This window comes from Rhinatrema bivittatum, chromosome 9 (assembly GCF_901001135.1).
Source record: "Rhinatrema bivittatum chromosome 9, aRhiBiv1.1, whole genome shotgun sequence".
Lineage (NCBI taxonomy): Eukaryota > Metazoa > Chordata > Amphibia > Gymnophiona > Rhinatrematidae > Rhinatrema > Rhinatrema bivittatum.
The window spans coordinates 176,152,759-176,174,790 of NC_042623.1; the positions used below are offsets into that span (position 1 = coordinate 176,152,759).

General features: G+C 42.8%; 1 protein-coding gene across 3 annotated transcripts in view; it reads left to right on the top strand.

Annotated features, from left to right (window-relative positions):
• Positions 1 to 22,032, top strand: part of PLCH1 (phospholipase C eta 1) — a 342,167-nt gene that overhangs the window by 186,469 nt on the left and 133,666 nt on the right. For all 3 annotated transcript variants that reach the window (XM_029616576.1, XM_029616579.1, XM_029616578.1), the window contains exons 6-7: positions 6,592 to 6,762; positions 16,618 to 16,708. In XM_029616576.1, the coding sequence (XP_029472436.1) occupies positions 6,592 to 6,762; positions 16,618 to 16,708 (262 nt within the window). The remainder of the gene's footprint in view (positions 1 to 6,591; positions 6,763 to 16,617; positions 16,709 to 22,032) is intronic.

The window sequence follows — 22,032 nt, forward strand, 5'->3', positions numbered from 1 at the left end:
CTCATGCACTGGACTCTGAGGTCTCAATGCACTCAAACTGTTCAGCCTCTGTCGACCATTGTCCATGTCACCGACTCACTCCGTCTGTTCCTCACCTGGTGGGAAAATCAGACCAATCTCATCCAGGGATTGCCCTTCCAGGTTCCGAATCCTCAAATCATTCTCACCACCGACGCTTCCAACCTCAGGTGGGGAGCCCACGTAGCCAATCTGCAGACACCAGGCTCTTGGTCTCCAGAGGAAGCCAAACACCAAATAAATTTCCTGGAACTTCGAGCAATAAGATATGCTCTCAGGACCTTTCAGGATCGCCTGTCAAATCAGGTCATCCTAATTCAGACAGACAACCAGGTGGCCATGTGATACATCAACAAGCAGGGAGGCACAGGCTCCTACCTTCTGTGTCAGGAAGCTGCGTAGATTTGGGCGGAAGCCCTCTCCCATTCGATGTACCTCAGGGCCACCTACTTGCCGGGAATGGACAATGTGCTGGCAGACAAGCTGAGTTGCGTCTTTCAACCGCACGAGTGGTCTCTCAACCCCTCGGTAGCGAACTCCATCTTCCAACAATGAGGATATCCTCAGATAGACCTCTTTGCGTCCCCTCAGAACCACAAAGTGGACAACTACTGCTATCTCATTTGCAACGAACACTCTCAGCCCAGAGATGCATTCTCCCTCTCATGGGCAACTGGTCTGCTTTATGCATTCCCTCCACTTCCTCTTCTCTCGAAGACTCTCGTGAAGCTCCGTCAGGACAAGGGAACCATGATCCTGATAGCACCTCACTGACCACGCCAAGTGTGGTTTCCAATTCTTCAGGATCTCTCCATCTGCAGGCACATTCCCTTGGGAAAGGACCCGCTCCTGATCACTCAAAATGACGGGTGCCTAAGCCATCCCAATCTTCAAGCCTTGTCCCTGACGGCATGGATGTTGAAAGGTTAATCCTTCAACCACTTAACCTTTCATATCCAGTTTCCCGTGTCTTGATTGCTTCACGAAAGCCTTCCACGAGAAAATCTTACTCTTACAAATGGAAAAGGTTCACATCATGGTGCTCTTCTCAGTCCCTTGACCCCTTTTCCTGTCCAATCCCAAAGTTTCTGGACTATCTTTGGCATTTGTCAGAATCGGGTCTAAAGACCTCTTCCATCAGAATGCATGTCAGTGCGGTAGCCGCCTTCCATAAAGGTATCGGGGATGTCCCTTTATCAGTACAACCCCTTGTAATCCGCTTTTTAAAAGGCTTGCTCCACATCAAGCCTCCATTACGTCCTCCAGCCCCTTCTTGGGACCTTAATCTGGTTCTCGGTCGGCTCATGAAACCGCCTTTCAAGCCTCTTCATTCTTGTGAACTTCGATATCTCACATGGAAAGTGATTTTCCTTTTGGCTATCACTTCAGCTCGCAGAGTTAGTGAATTGCAGGCTCTAGTTACCTATCCACCTTACACTAAACTTCTGCAGTACCGGACGGTACTCCACACTCACCCTAAATTCTTACCTAAGGTAGTCTCGGATTTTCATCTAAACCAATCCATCATACTACCTACCTTTTTTCCCAGGCCCCATACCAACCCAGGAGAACAGGCTCTACATACCCTTGACTGTAAACGGGCTCCAGTGTTTTACCTAGACCGTACAGCTGCCCACAGGGAAAGCACTCAATTGTTCTTCTCTTTCCACCCTAACAAGTTGGGAAAGCCTGTGGGTAAGCAGACTCTCTCCTCCTGGTTGCGAACTGCACATCCTTTCGCTATCAGCAAGCGGGCATTCTATTTCAAGACCGTGTTAAAGCACACTCTGTGAGGGCCATGGCGACTTCAGTAGCACACCTACGATCGGTGCCGCTTCCTGACATTTGCAGGGCTGCATCCTGGAGTTCTCTCCATACCTTTGCAGCCCCCTATGGCTTGGACAAAGCCGGAAGACAAGATTCCATCTTCAGCCAATCTGTCCTTCGCAACTTATTTACAACGTGACGTACCTACATCCTTCCGCCTGCCCGGTGGGGTTCAGGATGCCCTCTCCCAAATTCCACCCCAGTTGTTGTGCCTGTTCCACGCCTTTGGGTACATTTGGTGCAAGTTCAGACATCCTCAGCTCGGTACTCACCCATATGTGAGGACTACCATCCTGCTTGTCCTGTGAGAAAGCAAATGTTGCTTACCTGTAACAGGTGTTCTCACAGGACAGCAGGATGGTAGTCCTCACGAAACCCGCCCGCCGCCCCACGGTGTTGGGTTCGTAACATTTTGTTTTATTTTTCTGCACTGCCTGTAGCTTTCAAATAAGACTAAAGGGGGACCCCTGCTGGCTGCAGGGTTAGTGCCATGCTGGGCATGCCCAGTAGGAGCCAGTCAAAGTTCTGGAACTTTGACAGAAGTTTTCCGTGATTGGGCTCCATCCTGTGATGTCACCCATATGTGAGGACTAACATCCTGCTGTCCTGTGAGAACACCTGTTACAGGTAAGCAACATTTGCTTACTTCCCAGTAAGTGAAAGTACATGCTCAGCAAGTGCATTTTTTAATTTGCCAATCCCTGGGGTTTATTTATTTATTTTTTTTTTAGGAAAGGGGCCCTAGTATTTTGTGCATATTGACAGTTAATACAGGTGCACATGTGCGTATGCCGGCTTGCATCCAGAGACATGTCCATTTTATGTTTCAAATCTTTTTATTGAGATTTTATCATGATCAAATGGATAACAATCCGAAGTAGCTGTGAAGATTGCGGTATCTCTGCACACCTGCAATCACTGACAGAACAATAATACCTTAATGAAACAATCAGACAACCAACCACGTGAATACAGTATAAGTAGAATCCCACCCTCAATACAAGCCCCCTCCCCACCCCAAGCACAGGCAGATCAAATACTGCTGATCATAAAAGAGAACCAAAAATCACATTTTATAGTGTGTATGAAAAGAAAATGTGTCGAGAGAGAAAATTCAAATGCAAACTACGAGTTTTCTGAGGCAAAGTTTATAAATATAAATGCCATGTTTTAAAAAATGATTTGCACTTAATAGTCTGGGCAACTTTCTCAATATAAAATTCCATAGCACACAAATGAAGTAAGGCTATTTTTAATTGAGTAAGTGTAGGCATTTCAGGCAGAAGCCAGTTATGCAAAATAACTCTTTTGGCTAAAAGCAATGTTTTACATACCCAGAATCTAGTATGGAAGTTCGGAAATAGAATACCACGTAAATCCTCAAATAGCAAGGCCCGAGCTACTAGCGGGAGAGTAACCTCCATAACTTCCTGAATGTATTGTTGAAGAAGGCCCCAAAATGTTTTGTGAGCTTGGACAGTTCCAAAACAAGTGCCCCAGCGTACCCCTAGTGGTGTTGCATTCAGGGCAGTTGTCAGATTGTGAAATGTTCATTTTTTTCAGCTCGCTCTGGTGATATATAGGCTCGCATAAGAAACTTATGTTGGGTCTCGCGAAGATCTGTATTAGTAATGATCAAGCAAGTTCTGGAGATAAGTTTGACATAAAGTTCTTTATAAAGGACGAGCCCTAATTCTTCAGACCAACCAGCCAATACGACATGTCCATTTTATAACATATGTGCATATGGCTGTGCGTACATGTGCCCACAAATTTATATGGATGCGTGCAAGTTAAGGGTAAAGGGCAGCTAGCTCCATTTTGAATGATGGCAGCTACTGGCCCGGGAACAGGAAAACGTTCCCGGGCCCCCAGGAGACCACCAGGTGCTTGTGGTGAGTGCTGTAGGGTGGCAGGCTCTGACTTTTTTATAATCTTTTTTTTTTTAAATGGTGCGCTGAAATTAAAAACAACATTCCAGGAGTGGACCCAAAATGGCCCAATCCCAGAATGAAAAGGAAGCAAGCATGACATTTTTCAAGGCTTCCATCCCTAATTTGCAAATCCCATTTTATTTATTTATTTTTGGTTTTTTCTATACCGATCTTCTTGCATTGGATGCAAATCAAACCGGTTTTGAGGATTAGAAATGTTAAAGCATTCTCATGAGAGACTAGAAAAAAAACTTCACTGTTGTCAACGTGAAAGTAAATAGCCATGGGGCAGATTTTCAAAGGGTTATGCGCGTAAGTCCCGGGGCTTTCCTGGGGGGGGGGGAAGGGGGGCGTGTCAGGGGACGTGTCATCGGGGGCGTTCTTGGGGCGGGGCCGTAGGCATGGTTCCGGCCCAGGGGCATTCCGGGGGCATGGCTGCGGCCTCCAGACAAGCCCTTGGACCGGAAAATGGCGCGCTGGCAGCCAGCCGGCGTGCGCAAGTTACGTCTGCCTCGGGCAGGCGTAACTTGTAAAATAAAGGTAGGGGGGGAATTAGTTAGGGCTGGGGGGTGGGTTAGATAGGAGAAGGGAGGGGGAAGGTGGGGGGGCCGGAGGGAACGGAGGATGGCTGCGTGGCTCGGCGCGCGCAGGCTGCTGATTTTGCGCAGCCTTGTGCACGCCGACCCTGTATTTTATAATATGCGTGCGGCAGCACGCGCATGTTATAAAATCAGGAGTAGATTTGTTCGCGCTGGGTTGCGCGAACAAATCTACTCTCGTGCGCAACTTTTAAAATCTACCCCATTGATTTACATCAGGCAGCACTAATATTATGTCTGTCTTGGGTTAGGGTTTTTGTGAAGACCTATAGAGAAACATAGAAATGACAGCAGAAAAGGACCAAATGGTCCTTCCAGTCTGCCCAGCAAGCTTATGGGAGTATCTGCCATGCCGTGCAGGTTACCCCTATGCTTATCAGTTTCCCAGACTGTAAGTCAGGGCCCTCATTAGTTGCTTTCTGAATCTAATTCTCCTTTACCCCTTGCTGTTGAAGCAGAAAGCAATGTGGGAGTTTCATCAAAAGTATCTGGCTTTTTGGTTAAGGGTAGTAACGGCCACATTAGCAAGTTTATTTGTTCCCCAGATCATAAAAGTCAGGGCCCTGGTTGGTTACTGTCTAAATCCAATTCCCCCTGCTGTTGAAGCAGAGTGCAATGTTGGAGTTGCAATGTATTTTAGAAATTCTGTCAAATACTTTGCAAATCCTAAACAAATCCTCTTAGTCAGTTGCTTAAATATGAGGCAGAGATAACATAAGCACCGTTGACCTCTCAGACATTGCCTTTAAGCATTGAACTAGCACAGCAATCAGGACAGTTCTTACTAGAATTTAATTATTGTGAATGTTATCTTTCTCACACTGAGCTTAGACTGGTCCTGTTCATATGCAGCGAAACTGGCTTAAATAGTAGTGATAAGTTTTCCAGAGTTAAATATATATTTTTCTGTGTACCGTGGTGAAGATTGTTTAAAAAAATATTATTGTGTGTTTAAACTATATTTTGTATGATGGTGAAAATTGTCATTCTGTGTTCTATTATTGTTTGGAATGCCATTCTACAGAATATTGTGGCATAAATAGAGCAGCATGGTTTATGCACAAAAAATAATTATTATAAAACTGCTCATTGTGAATGCTGTACTTTGCAAAATTTTATTTATTTATTTAGCCATTTTATATACCGTCGTTCCAAGTGAAGATCACAACGGTTTACATCATGACACAAATATTATAAGTAGCCAATTACAGTAATTTGAAGTGTCCATGTATCATACAGTTAGCGATAGACACGTACATTGCTTAAGGCGGTCATGGAAGGACAGATATACAGGGATGAGGTAACGGAATAGGAAATATTTTTCACAAGAGGAGTTAAGAGGTGCTAATGGGATATAGGGGAGAGGGTTGAGATAAGGTGTTTGCTGATGGGATATAGAGAGGAGGGGTTGAGAGAGGGTGTATCAGATATAAATGGTAGGGCTGGGAAGGAAAGATAATGGTGATGAGATCTGTAATTCAATTACCGTAATACTGAGAATGTCTGTGTAGAGGCAGGTGAAGATTTCAGGAAGGTTAAGTATCCTGTTTGGATGGACAAAGCTATATCACAACTACAAGATGTTCCTCATGAAAAATTTCTCTCTGAGACAGACAAAAGCCTTGATCAACATAAAAATACATTGTCATGTGATTCTAATCATGCAGTAGTCGTCAGTGGTATCCTAATGCTTCAATAAGAAGCAGGATGGCAACTATGTTAGTACATTAAATTTCAGCTATAAACACGGGAGCTTGTGCACAGAACAGACCTACTTAGCAGCAGAGAAGCATTTTAATGCAATCCTGATACGTCACATGGGATGAACAAGGAAGGAGATTGCCCTGGGCATCAGGCTGGAGGTGAGGGGGACACCTCATTGCCATTTTGAGTCTTTATGCAAGACTGAGAGCTTGCAAATTGGAAAGGGAAGGGGGCACCAAAACCAACACTTGCCCAGAGTGTTGGTTTTGGTGCCCCCTTCCCAGAATATTGTAATTGGCATTTTTGTCCAGCAGCTGCCATGATGGTTGGTTATCCATTAGCCAAAGTATAGAATCTTGACCACTTGTAGGTCATGCCTCATCCAGATCAGTTTTTGTTGCATTCTTTTTTGGTTCTACCATTCTGGTTAGATCTCCTGCTCAGTGCAACCCTGAGATGGCCCTCCCTCCCCCCAGTTTCCATACTTCATGATGCATTCTTCTTTTCAGGAGGCAGACACTGATGAGAACCAGGGGACACTAACATTTGAAGAGTTTTCCGTATTTTACAAGATGATGTCATTGCGGCGTGACCTCTACTTGTTGCTTTTGAGCTACAGTGACAAGAAAGATCATCTAACTGTGGAAGAACTTTCTCAGTTTCTTAAGGTGGAGCAAAAGGTATGAGAGAAAACAAATTCTGAGGTGGAAAAGTAGATGTGAGAAAATAGGGACAAATGTGTTAGGCTGGATAGCTTTTTCGATTATTTAAAGATGCATCCATTGTGTTGTACAAGAGTGAAATTACCCCTGTATGGAGCAGAAACTTTAAGATAATCAAGAGTTAAATTCTGCCACTAATAACTCATATGATAGATTGTATAGGTGTACTGGAGGACCAATTTCAGGATCCAGATAAGTGCACATTAAATGTTGATTAGTGCACTATCTTATGTACACCATAGCACAAGCAATTTCAGTACCTGTACTAAGAAAGAGGTGAGGAATGACCGATGATTAATCTGGATTTCGTGCTTTAAGGCTATATCACTTTTGCCTGTTGCACCTAAATACCAGGTCTAAGTGTCACCAAAGGCTTTATTAATATAGCCAGTGACAAGACACTTATGATGGTCATCCAGTACACCTATACAATCGATCATATGAGTTATTAGTGGCAGAATTTTTTAACTCTCCATTGTGTTGTAACATTCTGCTTTCTTTTGCAACTTATTCAGTATATTACACTTCCAGTATCCTATAGTATGCCCATGGTCATGTAAATTATCCAATGCTGTATTAAATGTGTCCAATGAGAGCACATACACTTTCGTACTAAACAGATGATTCCATAAGTTGATTACTCCCCTAGTAAAATAGCTCTTTGTTAGAATCAAATTAATTTTCCCATTTGTAGCTCCAGATATAAAAACAATTCCAGAGTGTCGGAGCCTCTGAACCCAGCATTCACTGAACCATCATCACTCTGACATGGCATCTCCAGGGTGCAGCCAGTGCATGTCACCACACATGCTCCAGTTCACACTTTTCTCTGGCCATTTCAGCAATGGCATTCTCGGGGGCATTTTACATTTATTGGCAGAAACATATGTAAGCAGCTCCCAGCTGAAGGTGGCCAGTGGAACCTTGCCTCCAGGATTAAGGGGAATCCTGCTTTAGTTATCGCTGCCTACCCAACACCTGGATCTGACTCTATAATGCCAGCACTGCAGATGTTTTCAAAACTTGCAGGATGGGTTTTCTGATCTTGCAATTCACATAGTTGGAATGGCTGCCATGTGAATTTTAAGAATGCTTGATAGTTTTGTAGAGTAAGAGCAGCATGCTGGGCCAAATGTGGTATGCCTGCTGGAGTTTGCCAACCCCTGCAATATGTAATTGAAGAGTAGCCATAGGGTCTCCGCATGTAATTCTTCTCTTTATGCAACAAGTACACTTGACATTTTATTTTACATTGCATCAGTGTTAGTTTGTGGTTATGATCAATGACATACGCAGCAAATTTAGCTACTGATTCCAAAGCACGTCACCTTAAATTTGTTTGTTGAGCCTATTTGCCGTCTGCTTAACTTCTAATCTATCCAAGTCAGCCGCTTATATCCATCTCATTGTTAGATTGTCATTTATTTTGTATCCTCTTCAAATAGAGCTAAATTTCAATATACATATCTGTTATTTGCGAATGGCAATGAATCCGATACTGAACTCTGTGGCACTCTGTTACATCAGTTTATAATCAATCACCATTCATGTCCCTCTAACCTATCATTTCATATTTTCTCCTTTTTTGAATTACATTTGCACACACTATTTTTTGTTCTATCTGGAGAAATTGATTTTGTTTTGTGTTTTCACATTGATATAAGTACAAATACTTGGGGGCCGATGCAATACAGTGCACTCAGCCGAGCGCACTGTTAACCCGCAGTTGGATGCAGATTGTAGAGGCGCTAACTAATTCCCCTTGGGCTTTCCTTAGCAAGGAGGCACTAGGACCGAGCAAGTGATCCTAGCACCTCCTTGCTAATGTGACCCCCTAATTTAAATATTGCATGGCGCCCCCGGTGGGGGGGGGGGGGGTGTGTGTGCCTGGGAGCGTGTTAAGAAAGCGGGTGCTGAACAGTATATTGCACCGGCCCCCTTGGATAGTTAAAGATCCTAAAGCATTTTTTTTATTTTTTAAATAAAAAACCCACAACAAATGTTTGGGGATTGTAAATGAGGGATGATTAAAATTGTGTAATAGCACTGAATTGCATTGAGTATTTTTCTGTGTTTTCTACAGTTCCATTTTTTTTCTTTTGTTAATATGTAAATAAATTATAAAACTACAGACCAGTTAGCCTTACCTTGGTGATGGGAAATTTAATGGAGTCAAGAAAAGGATAGTGAATTATCTAAAATCCAGTGGGTTGCAGGATCTGAAGCAGCCTGTTTTATCAGAAGAAGATGTCAAACAAATCTGATTGATCTTTGTTTTGATTGAGTGACTAAAGAATTAGATCAAGGGCATGTGCCAGATGTGGCTTACCTGGATTTCGGTAAAGCTTTTGATACTGTCCCATGAGCATCTTGGTGAGCTGGGTTTATAATCCTCCTTACCTTTGATTATTTAGATTTTTAAAAATGTTTTTATTCTGAGTTTAAGATTGTTATATATTATTTTTAGCAGATGATGAGTATTAGGGTATGCTTTTTGGCTATTTTAAATTGTATTTTATTATATGCTCAATGGATTGTGTAAACTATTAAAATTCTGTTTTACATTTGTTGGTTTCTGAAAAAAAAAAAGAAACAACCCCCCCCCCCCCCAAAATATATTTTTAACCAGCTTTGTTGATGCAATTGGAATGGCAGTAAATCAAATCAAATAATTAGACCTTGGTTGACTGATAGATGACTGAAGGTAGTGGTAAATGAAATTCACTCTGAGGAGAGAAAAGTGATTAGTAGCTTGAGGGATCTGTTCTGTGGCTGGTTCTGTTGAATAACTTTGTGAGTGATACTGCAGCAAAGTTAGAAGGAAAAATCTGTCTTTTTGTGGATGACACTAAGATCTGCAATAGAGTGGATACCTCCGAGGAAGTAGACAGACTAAGGAGTGATGTAAGAAAGCTTGAGGAGTTTGGCAGTTAAGTTTCAATGCCAAAAAGTACAGAGTCACATGGGCGTAAGGCAACTGGCAGGCACTGCCAGCTTTGCCTATCACTGTCAAAATGGTGCTATTTTAGTTCTGCTTTATATTTTGAAATATATTACAAACACAAAGAGAAACTTCAATATTCATTAATGGTTTTTACTCGTTTATTATCAGAAAACTCATATATCCTATCTAGACATTTAAAATTCTCACTATCACACTCATACCACATTCACCCAATTTAGAACAATATTGCAACATTCCACAAATATATTGCACCTCTATATTATTTTTCATATGATATAATACAATGTATCCTATTTATAATACTTTTCTCCGCATTATTTTTCACCAGATTGTCTTAATTGATTATATCTTCACATCCATTATCCATATAATATTCTCTTCTCTTAATTCAATGCGCTTCCTCTTCTTAATCCCATGCGTTTTCTCTTCCTAGTCCAACAAAGATATCTCTGTTTCACCCTTCATCATAAGGGCTTCATCAGGGACTAACACGAATAATTTATAAGATTAAAGTTCTTCCACATATATCCTAAAACAACAATAAATCTCATTTATCCTTTATTCCATACTCTATTCCTCAATATCAATTTAAATATCGCTATCTACTTACCAATGAAAAACCTTTTTTACACTAATTATTATCCCATAGTATATACATATCCTTTTGTTTATCTCAACGACTCCAGACCATTATCCCAACTTCATTCAGCTCTTCAACTATTCAACAGTCTCAGTCATCTATAATCAAACATATTACCACACTAAATCCAAAAGATTTTTTAAACAATAAATGCCTTACCCACACTACATACCCGACTACCTCCACCATGTTAATTTTACTCACATTTTACCAGAACTGACGTGTGCTCTCACCAATGTCTCCACGTTATTATTAAAAAAAAAAAGATATCTCCATTTCACCCTTCATCATAAGGGCTTCATCAGGGACTAACACGAATAATTCATAAGATCAAAGTTCTTCCACACATATCTGTGTTTTATAAAAAATGTTAAGGGCTCCAGATGAGCACGGTCTCGTGTTTGCGCATATGGCAATCGCATCACCCAGGAGCCCCCTGACAGTGGGGATGCGATGCTTGGGGGACAGATGAGCCCGACGCCTGCCCCTCTCTTCGAAAAGCTGGCAGAAGTGACAGCACGGCTTGAGCCGGCCTTGCTTGCTCCCTCCTCTCGCCCGCTCCTCTACCATGTACTATCTGGGTTTCTCTGAAGCCATACAGGGACCGTGTCCATGGCACCTCTCACTTTCTCTTGGGAGGGGAGGCCTCAACCAGTGGGGTAAGGGACTGCAGGATATGCATCATGGTGGAGCAGAGTGAGGAGCAGCGGTGATGTGGGAGGTGGTGAATGGTAGAGAAGGTTAGAGAGGTGTGAGAGAGAAGGAAAAGCAGGAGAATGGGCTAAAATGAGAGGGGAGGGGATGAGAAAAGGGAAGGGAGGGAAGGAGTGAATGGTAGGAATGAGAGAACATAAGATATTGCCATACTGGCTCAGAACAAGAGCTCATCAAGCCCAGCATCCTGTTTCCAACAGTGGCTAATCCAGATCACAAGTACCTGGCAAGTACCCAAATATTAAACATATCCCATGCAACTGATGCTGGCAATCAGCAGTGGCTTTCCCCTATTGATTAATAGCAGTTTATGCGGGGGTGGTGGTGGTGAAAGGGAGGGAGGAAAGGTGAGGGGGAGAGTGAGAGAAGTGGGATAGGAGATGAGGAAGTGAAAGGGAGGGGAGGATATGGAGTGGATAGGGCAGCAGGTGACAAACCAGGGATGCTAGGCTGCGTGTAGAGAGGCATAACCAGCAGGAAAAAAGGAGGTGATAATAGGAGGCCTGTACAGGTCACTGGTGAGGCCGCACATGGAGGCTTTTTGAGAAGAATAGGGAGGAGGATAGAAATAGTCCCGAGAAAGGCCACCAAAATTGTGCAGGATCTGCTTCAAAAGACACAAGACCTGAGGACCTAAATAAATTATACTTTAGAGAAGAGATGGGGGATATAGAAACATAGAAACTTGATGGGAGAAAAAGACCAAGAGGTCCATATTCAGCAGCTGTGCAGCTCGGCTAATTTAGCCTTTATATTCAGTAGTGCTCACGCACCGCTGAATATATGCAGCTACACTAAAGTTAGCCAGATAAGTCGATCTGAATATTGGAGATAGCTGGATAATTTATCTGGCCAACTTAGCTCCTCCCAGTTACACCCTCACTCCGTCCACCACTTAGCTGGCTAACTATTTATCCGGATAAATAGTTATCAACTTAAGTTGTGGCCACTGATCCCAACACATATTCAGCCACTGCCACTCAGCCGGATAAATTGCACCAAATATGGACCTCCATATGGTCTTTCTGGTTTGATTGTCCACCCAACTATTTCAGTTTTACATCCTTACCACCTCTCAGGGATCCCCTGTGTTTATCCCAAGCTTTACTGAATTCAGATACTGTTGTTGTCTCCACTACTGCCATGGGGAAGCTGTTCCATTTATTTATTTATTTATTTATTTATTTATTTATTTATTTATTTATGTAAAATTATTTGTTTTCTACACATATCCATAATATGTTCTTGGCGGATTACAGGGTAGACATGCATAAAAACAAATCAATTACAAGTGCTTGTACTTAGAATCAATTCTAAGCATGCATGCATGCATCCACTACCCTTTATATAAAAAAATATTTTCTTAGATTATTCTCTCTCACACATCACTCCCCTAATCACTCTTTCTCAATTACACAGTGCTCTCTCTTACTTACACACACACACACACACACACACACACACACACACACACACACACACACACACACACACACACACAAGCACCCTCCCCCTCTCACACACGCTCACACCTGTCCCCAGCTGATCAGCTCTGATCTTCGGCCCCACCGGCTACGGGTAGCACGCGACACGCTGGCTGGTGCTTGGCAACACAGTGGTGTGTCACAACACACCAGTTGAGAATTGCTGCCCTAGATTGTCCCATCCAGCTATGACTCCTTGAGGCTCTCTGCTTTTTTAACAAAGTTTCTTTTCCTGAAGTCTTGGGACCCTAACCTTTGAATGAACCTTCATTTCCTGCACTCTAACACTCAAGCACACCATCTATCCCACATTGATCGTCCACTGCAACATCTGAAACATTGTCCCCATTGGCAAGCACCAGATCCAGTATTGCCCTCTTCTGTGTGGGTTCAATTTCAAGTTGACAGAACCGTTCTGCCTGTAGAGAATCTAGGACCTCCATGCTTCTAGAAGTCACTGCAGCTGGGATGTCCCAATCAACAACCACCATATTGAAATCTGCTGTCATAGTAATTTTGCAAATATTCTATATTAAATCTTTATCCATTTTATGGACTCAGCCGAGCGCACTGTATTGCATCGGCCCCCAAGTATTTGTACTTATATCAATGTGAAAACACAAAACAAAATCAATTTCTCCAGATAGAACAAAAAATAGTGTGTGAAAATGTAATTCAAAAAAGGAGAAAATATGAAATGATAGGTTAGAGGGACATGAATGGTGATTGATTATAAACTGATGTAACAGAGTGCCACAGAGTTCAGTATCGGATTCATCCCTGCTTCAGGGACTGCGGGAGAATAACCTACTGTCCAAACCGGGTTCACAGTGTCACTAGCACTTTTTTACTACCTCGTGTATAACGTGAGCGACGCCGGTTTGGACACAGTAGGTTATCCTCCCACAGTCCCTGAAGCAGGCACTTGGTGCCGAAACATGGCCAATGTCGGGCGGGCAGATCCGAAGCCATAAGAAGTGAAAAGGGCGGCGGCCTTGATAAGTAAATAATAATAAGAACGAACAAGTGGGTCGGATAAGTAGCCGGGGGAGAAGGGATTTTATAAGTAAAGAATAAAAAGAAAAAAAAAAAAAAATAATAATAAAGAATAGTAGACGGGGCAACAAAAAGGATAACTGAAAATTGGTTATCCTTGCATAAAGCCACCGTACACAAAAAAAACCACCGAGCAAGGTTTTTCCCTGATCCCTTGGATCAGTAGGTGTTGGAGAATTAATTGCATCAGTGGCATGGGATCTTCTTGGTGTTTGGGTAATTGCCAGGTTCTTATGGCCTGGATTGGCCTCTGTTGGAAACAGGATGCTGGGCTTGATGGACCCTTGGTCTGACCCAGGATGGCAATTTCTTATGTTCTTATAAGTGAGGACAGAGAGGGTGAAAGGAAGATAGATGGATTAGAGAGGGAAGGAAGAGAACCCACACGGTATTTCCTATACTAGTTTAATATTTCTAGTCTGGGTGAACTAATTCAGGGATTAGTTTAGTCAAGTTTTAATGTGGATCTGCTGAACTAGTTTAGTTTAATGGTTTTTGAATGTTTCTTCTGCATGAGCAGTTGTAACAGCTGGTGAAAATCTGAAAGAGAATTTGAATTACTTTAGCCATTCTTTTAACTAATTTTTAATATATTAAGGAATTTATATGAAATACCATAAATGCACACTGAAATGGTTTCACAGCTAACTTCTTTTAGTATTATTACCCCCAAAATGAGTGAAACCGCTCTTATTGCTGTGAGGGCTCTTAACAGACATACACTATATCATTATCATAGGCCTATAGAATAGCAAGCCCTCCAGTTAAACTCAGAACTTCCTGACATAATCAGAGGTTTCTTCAATATCACCCCCCGCAGAAACAACTTCCCTGTCATTCTACTTATTAATGAGCTGTTTCTAACAAGTTTTGCTAGACCCTCTTATATTTTCTCCCAATCCATTCTGAAGGGCATATACATCTGAGAATACCATCTGCTCACCATTTATCATCCAAAGAACACATTGAACAAAATCTGGGAAACATAAGCGTGAACTGTGGATAAAATGTATTCACTAACCCAGAAGTTGTCCGTACAGGGTCATATACTGTATATTGTACAGGCCATAAAATGGCAACATTTTCATGAGATTTTCCTTTTTTTATTACGTTTACAGTTTTTATTTGATCAAATAGTATGGGGTAAAAAAAAACCTAGTGTCATTCGCCCTGCATCTTGATTTTTCTTTTAAGTCAAGTTTATGGGTAGATGTAGCTTTGGTAGATTTCCTTAATTTCAGTTTATATAATGTGTCCATTGTATAAGCATCCTGCTATACTGAAGCAGTGAAAGGATTCTGCACAGGGCTGTTTATGGTGTTTTACTTTTGAAGAATGAGCAAAATTTCATTGTTGCTCTGGCCTGTTTGCAGGTAAATGTATTCTCTTGCTCGGATTTAGGCACAGGCAATTTTTCAGGGGCACTGCATAGTTTTGTTCATTTTGCAGTTTTAAAGTAAATAGTTACAAATAAATAACAAACTTAATATTCTTTAACGGGTGAATTTTAAAAGCACTGTGCACATCAAAGCCGGGAGATATGTGCATGTATCGGCCTAGCACGCGCTACGTGTATTTTAAGAGATGCCCGGGTATACGAGAACATTTTTTTTTTATAAAAGAGTTGGGAGGTGGTCTTGGTTTGAGTGGGCCATGGGTGTTCCAGGAAATATGAATGAAACCAGCATGTAAGTATTTACGCACACCAGCGCACGCTGGGTCCCTGTCTGTGTAACTTTACTTCTGCTATGGACGGCGTGTAAGTCACGAAACAAAAAAAAAGATAGGCTAGTCAGCAGGGTTTTAAGGGTCCGGGGTAAAAGGGAGGTAAGTTACCTAGAGGATTTAGGAAGTCCTCTCCTTTACTGGGGCAAACTGGGAATGAACTGGGATAACAGGTAACTTTTTGTGTCAGCACACATCTCTACTAAAATCCCCCCACCACTTATGCATTCGAGGTGGCATGTGCACGCACATGCGTGCATCAATATAAAATTGTGCACACGTGTGTGCGTTTGGGGCAGATTTTCAAAGGGTTACATGCGTAACCCCCGAAAAGCTGCCCCTGCCTGCCCAAGCCCCGTTACGCGTGTATGTCCTGGGGCTTCGAAAAAGGGGCAGGAAGGGGGTGGGTCTGGGGCATGGTGGCGGTCCAGGGCGGGTCCTGGGGTGTGGCGGAGGTTCGGGGGAGGTCCGGGGGGGGGGGGGGGGCAGGCTCGAGTCCTCCGGCACAGCGAGCTGGCACATGCAAGTTACGCCTGCCTTGTGCAGGCGTAACTTCGGAAACAAAAGGTAGGGGGGGATTTAGTTAGGGCTGGGGGGTGGGCTAGATAGGGGAAGGGAGGGGGAAGATGGAGGGGATTGCAAAAAAAGTTCCCAAGGCCACTCCAATTTCGGAGCGGCCTTGGAGGGAACGGGGAAAGTCATCGGGGCTCCCCTTGGGCTCGGCGCGCGCAAGGTGCACAAGTGTGCACCCCCTTGTGTGCGCCGACCCCGGATTTTATAACATGCGTGCGGCTGCATGAGCATGTTATAAAATCGGGCATAGATTTGTTCACACCAGGTTGTGCAAACAAATCTGCGCCCATGCATAAGTTTAAAAATCTGGCCCATAGTTGATTTTGTAACAGGCGTTCATACATGTGTGTATGTTATAAAATTGCCTCGTCCATGTGCGTGAGTGACAAATGTGCACACGTGCTCCCGCGCACAGGTCTTAAAATTCACCTTTAAAGTTTTTGGTTTGCCTTCAGTATTATGGAAAGGTGAGTCTTGGAAAGAACTATAGAGAAACTTTGTTTTAAACCTGCTTTGCTGACTATTTTATTTGTGGTCTGCTGGATTCTCTATTTTATCACAGAAATGACAACCAGATATATTTTTTTAAATTTTATGTTGAAATTGCTGCATCACACTAATAAAGATTCTACCCCTGCTGTCATTTTTGTATGCAGATGAATGTGACAGTAGAATATTGTCTTGACATCATAAAGAAGTTTGAAGTTTCAGAAGAAAACAAGGAACAAAATATTCTTGGGATAGAAGGTAAAATATATTAGTTTCCCATATTTTTAATCCATGATTCTGTGAACTAGAAGAGCTGGGAGAAATTCTACCTAATTTTTTTCCTGTTCTGACCTCTAGTTCTTAAGGCTTCAGTAAGTATGCCAGAAAGAGAAACCACAGTTTCAGGATTTTTACTAATGAGTCTTCTAAAGCACCATCAGTGGACACAGATCTGCACAGTCCAGGTCTATAGAGTTTTCGTTTAAGTGAAAGAAAATGTAAACAAAGCATAGAGATAGATAGAACACTGGATGGGCAAGTGAATTTATCAGGATTGCTATCTTGTAATGACTTAATGCTACCCTTAACACCCACTTAGGGACATTTATACCCTGTGGACATTTAGAAGATTCTACCAAGCACTGCTTAGGTCCACCTGTACATGTGCATATGCTCCTACACAGTCAACATCCTGCCTGACAACTGGGTTCCTGCTTACCTCTGGATAAGTACCCTGCTTTCAAGCTATCCTCTGTTGGTTTCTAGGGACTCCACAAAGCCCAGGGATGTGTCAGTTCATAGAAGTGCTCCTACAGACTGAATATTTAAAAAAAAAAATGCTGGGATTACCAATCTGTCACAGAGACAGAGCTGACAAACCAAAAAGTATATTAAACATAAAAAAGATGTAATTTCCAAACAGCTAACAGGCAAATTGTATTTATTTATTTGATTTATATTCCACTTTTTGGCACTTCAAAGTGGATTACATTCAGATACTGTAGCAAGGATCCATCTATTTGTTTGTTTGTTTGAAAAATATTTATAACCCTCACCTTCCCAAAGATTTGGGGTAGGGTACAATAAAAACATGCATAAAATAAGTACAAAACGACAATTTCATACAAAACTTCAAGCGAAGGAATAACAGGCACAATATATCTTATATTCAAAGAAGAGAGAGGCTTATCAAAAATCAAATATACATATAAAGATGGTAATGGACAAATCTACTACTCTAGTAGATTGAATGCATTCTTGAATAGAATGGTCTTTAGGACTGTGCATCAGGTAATGTCCAGAGAGTGGTGTGAAGAATATTCCAGATTGTAGGTCCGACATCAGAAAGGACTTGCTCCTGGGTCTCTGCCAAATGAGCATGCCTAATAGATGGTATTTCCCGATTCCCTTGCTGTGTGGACCTTAAGGCTTTAAGAGGGACATAAATTTGTAAAATCAAATTGATCCAAGGCAAATCAGTGTTATTCAGTAACACCTTGAAATTGTTGGTTCAGTGTGCTGCGGCAGTCAAAAAAGCAAACAGAATGTTGGGAATTATTAGAAAGGGAATGGTGAATAAAACGGAAAATGTATAATGCCTCTGTATCGCTCCATGGTGAGACCGCACCTTGAGTACTGTGTACAATTCTGGTTGCTGCATCTCAAAAAAGATATAATTGCGATGGAGAAGGTACAGAGAAGGGCAACCAAAATGATAAAGGAGATGGAACAGCCCCTATGAGGAAAGATTAAAGAGGTTAGGACTTTTCAGCTTGGAGAAGAGATGGCTGAGGGGGGGGATATGATAGAGATGTTTAAAATTATGAGAGGTCTAGAACGGGTAGATGTGAATTGGTTATTTACTCTTTCGGATAGTAGAAAGACTAGGGGGCACTCCATGAAGTTAGCATGGGGCACATTTAAAACTAATTGGAGAAAGTTCTTTTTTTACTCCGCACAATTAAACTCTGGAATTTGTTGCCAGAGGATGTGGTTAGTGCAGTTAGTATAGCGGTGTTTAAAAAAGGACTGGATAAGTTCTTGGAGGAGAAGTCCATTACCTGCTATTAAGTTCACTTAGAAAATAGCCACTGCTATTACTAGCAGCAGTAACATGGAATAGACTTAGTTTTTGGGTACTTGCCAGGTACTTGTAGCCTGGATTGGCCACTGTTGACCCAGTATGGCATTTTCTTATGTTCTTATGTTAAAATCAACCATAGCAATCTTAAAGTCAATCCACCATTGAATCAGGAGCCAGTGCAGGGCACATGGAAGAGGAGTAATATGCTCCCATAAACTGGTCCCTGTTAGAAAGCATATGTGCCACAGAGTTCAGAATTATTTGAAGCGCTCATAAAGAATTTGCAGGAAGACCAATATATATATCAAATTACAATAATCTATGGGTAGAAAGAGAAGCATTTTTAAAATGCGAAAGTCCTCAATGGTCAACGATGGCCTTAAATGATGCAGAAACCTAACTTACAAAAATGGACGGACATGACAGCTTTTATTTGGGGGTTGCATAGTTAGGTGCTGAACAAGAACGACCCCCCAGACTTTTTACTTGTTTGCTGTAGGCAATTTATGTCCATCAAAGTAAAAAAAAATAGATCAATTCAGTTTTGACAATATTCAGACCTAATCTGTTGTCCCTCAGCCAATAACTGATAGTAGAAAGGCATTCAAACACAAATATGGTATGCTAAGGTGACATTGTCGAATAGCAAAACTGTATATTCACATAAATTATATAGTTTAGTCCCAATCCTTTGAGGAGCTAAATAGATGTTGAACAGCACTGCAGAAAGGGCGGAGCCCTGAGGGGATGCCAGTTACAATTGAATGCTATGAGAATACTCCTGTTCGTGTCCTAACCTGCTGCCTTCGATCCCTCAGGTAGGAACGAAATCATGAGAAGACTTGTCTCAGCAATCCCACCTTCAGAGAATCTGAAGGACATGATGGTTAATGGTGTTGAATGGTTAACACTATCTAGATAAGTTTCACCATGCTTAGCTAGTGCCTGGGGGAGGGTTGCACTTGCTAGGATTTGTAGAGCTGGAATAGGGCCTTGGCACAGATCTGGATTGTCTGCATTCTCAGCCAAGACTGGAGAGTTCTAGTGCGTTCTGGGAAGGTCCCTACTAGAGCTGGTACTGTATAACCAATGATAGCCTAATGTACTGGATTCCTGACCAGTCAGAATACAGAATGTTGCAGCTTTGTACCTTCTTGTGAAGACTGAAAGTATATGCATTCCAAGGCTTATTTTGGGATTATAAAGCAGGTTCACTTGTTTAGTCCTAGCTGCTAGAAATTGCAGAACATAGCAGAGGTTAGACTGTCATCTGCTTTTCAGTTCAAGCATTGCAAGGGAAAGATGGTCTTACTGGGGAAAACAAAAGTCCCAGGGTAAACAAGGAATCACAGTGCACATAGAAATCCCTGTTTTGCCATGGTTGCAGAATAATAGCAGCACTCGGGGATAGTTTTAATCTGTTTTTCTCCTTTGCCTCCACCATAGGCTCTGCCATCATCACCCCAACCTTACAGAACCTCTCTACCACTGCCCTGTGTGTGTACACACTTTTGCCACCTAAGAAGGCAATAAGCCTGTCCAGAGAAAAATATTTTTTCATGTTGTAGGATAACTAAGGCTCTGACACATTGTCACCCTGAGACTAACTTTTTGTCCCAGGTTTATTTCCCATCTTGATCCTTCATTTGCATCTACGCCTTCTTGTGAAAATGATAGTAATGGCTTCGTTAGGCTGCAGCACACTTGACTGACCTACCTGGAGGTCTTGTATTTTCTTTTTTCCCCATTCATAAATTTCCCAGACTAGGTAGTCCCAGAACTGGCAAACATAAGATTCCTGTTCATACCCGAGATCAGTGCAGACACAAGGGGTTTTTCCTCCCCTACCAGCAGATGGAGTCAGCCGAGACTGTGTAACTTAAGCCAGAGTGTCACCTGCAGCCCCTCAGCATTCTCTGTCTCCAGCGAATGGCAGAGGTGCAAAACCTGCAGTTGGAGGTCTTCGAACAAAGAAAAGAGGAAATTGCTCCCAGTGGTGTTAGGACCTTTGCTGGTGCCATCCCCTAGTTAGAGTAAGAGCAAGCCTGGGGTTGGTGGTCCCTAAGTGTCATTGCCCTGAATTTGGGAAGGAAGTTATAGCCAGTGGTCTGGTTCCCTCGGTTCCTAGCTTGTCCTCTCCTCATCAGAATCCTGGCATCTCCAGCCCTTGGGACATAATTTGTCTTCTTTTGGATTAATCTATGGTAATCAGGAATGAAAATTATCAGGTGGTAACCAATTTTCCTTTATTTGTGAACTGTAATTTCCTGTAAGGAATTGCATTGAAATAAAGACTTGGTGCCATCTTGGTGGTGCTACGTTCTGCCATTTGGTGGGACTTGTTCGATTCAAAGCTCCTCAGGTTGGCAGAGGCTGGACATGATGCAGGAAGCACAGAGGATTGTAGTTAGTTCCACATGTATCTGTTGGTTGTCATCATTTTTTCATAAGAGGTATTATACTGTGTAGAATAATTAAAACTTTACTTTTAAAATATAAAATGGTTCATACCCATATTCATGTATTTAATAGGGGTGTGCAGGGATAAAATGTTTTTCATTTTTTGGTTCATTTTCAGGAGGTCTTTTCTCACAAGAATTTCAGTTCGTGGAATGTTTGATTTGTTTCATTCGTGTGAAAAAAATGAATCAAACATTAACTCTTCTCCCCAAAAAATGAAAACAGGGCCTCTCAGCTTCGCTATCCTATTCCTCCCAGCCACCCAGAAAAATGCCAGGGTGAAGATCCCCACCTGCCCCCACTTACCCAGTCCAGCTGGCGAGGCCTAGGCCCAGGCTGAAACCTTGGGCTTGTGTAGGCCAAGGCCGCATTAAGTCATGACTTTGACCTTAGCCTACACAAGGCCAAGGCTTTGGCCTAGGCCAGAGCCCAAGCCAAGGCCTCGGTCTTGCATAGGCTGAGACTGCGGTAAGTCGCTGCGACCTATGCAGAGCCTCGGCCTAGGCTGGAGCCCATGCCCAGGCCCTACACTGCGACTCAGCTCAGAGGCCAGGTCTCGACACCAAGGTCTCAGGCCAGAGGTTGGGTCCCGATGCCTGAGCATCGACTATTTGGACTAGGCCCAATGCGCAGCCTGGACTGGAAACCAGGTCCTGATGCTGGGGCCTTGGCCCCCACTGGCCCAGTGGGGGCATCCTGACACACCGGGGTCTCAGCCTATGCCGGAGACCAGTCCCAGGCTGGAATCTGATGCCATGGTCAGGCCTAGTTCTTGGAGCTCCTCTTCTCTGTCTTCTTTCTTTGGGTTTTTCTATCGCCAGTTGACACCATCAACTGGCATCACACCGGAAACTCCAGTGCAATCACCCGAGTGTACAGTGCCATGTTGATGTACAGCATTGCCGGGCTGCATATTCAACTCCTGCCTAGGCCAAGACCCAATCATTGGGTCCTGGCTTCTGGGCCAGGCTGCAGCATTGGGCCTGATTCTGGATCAAGGCCCCAGCATCGGAACCCAGCATCTGGGCGGAGCCACAGT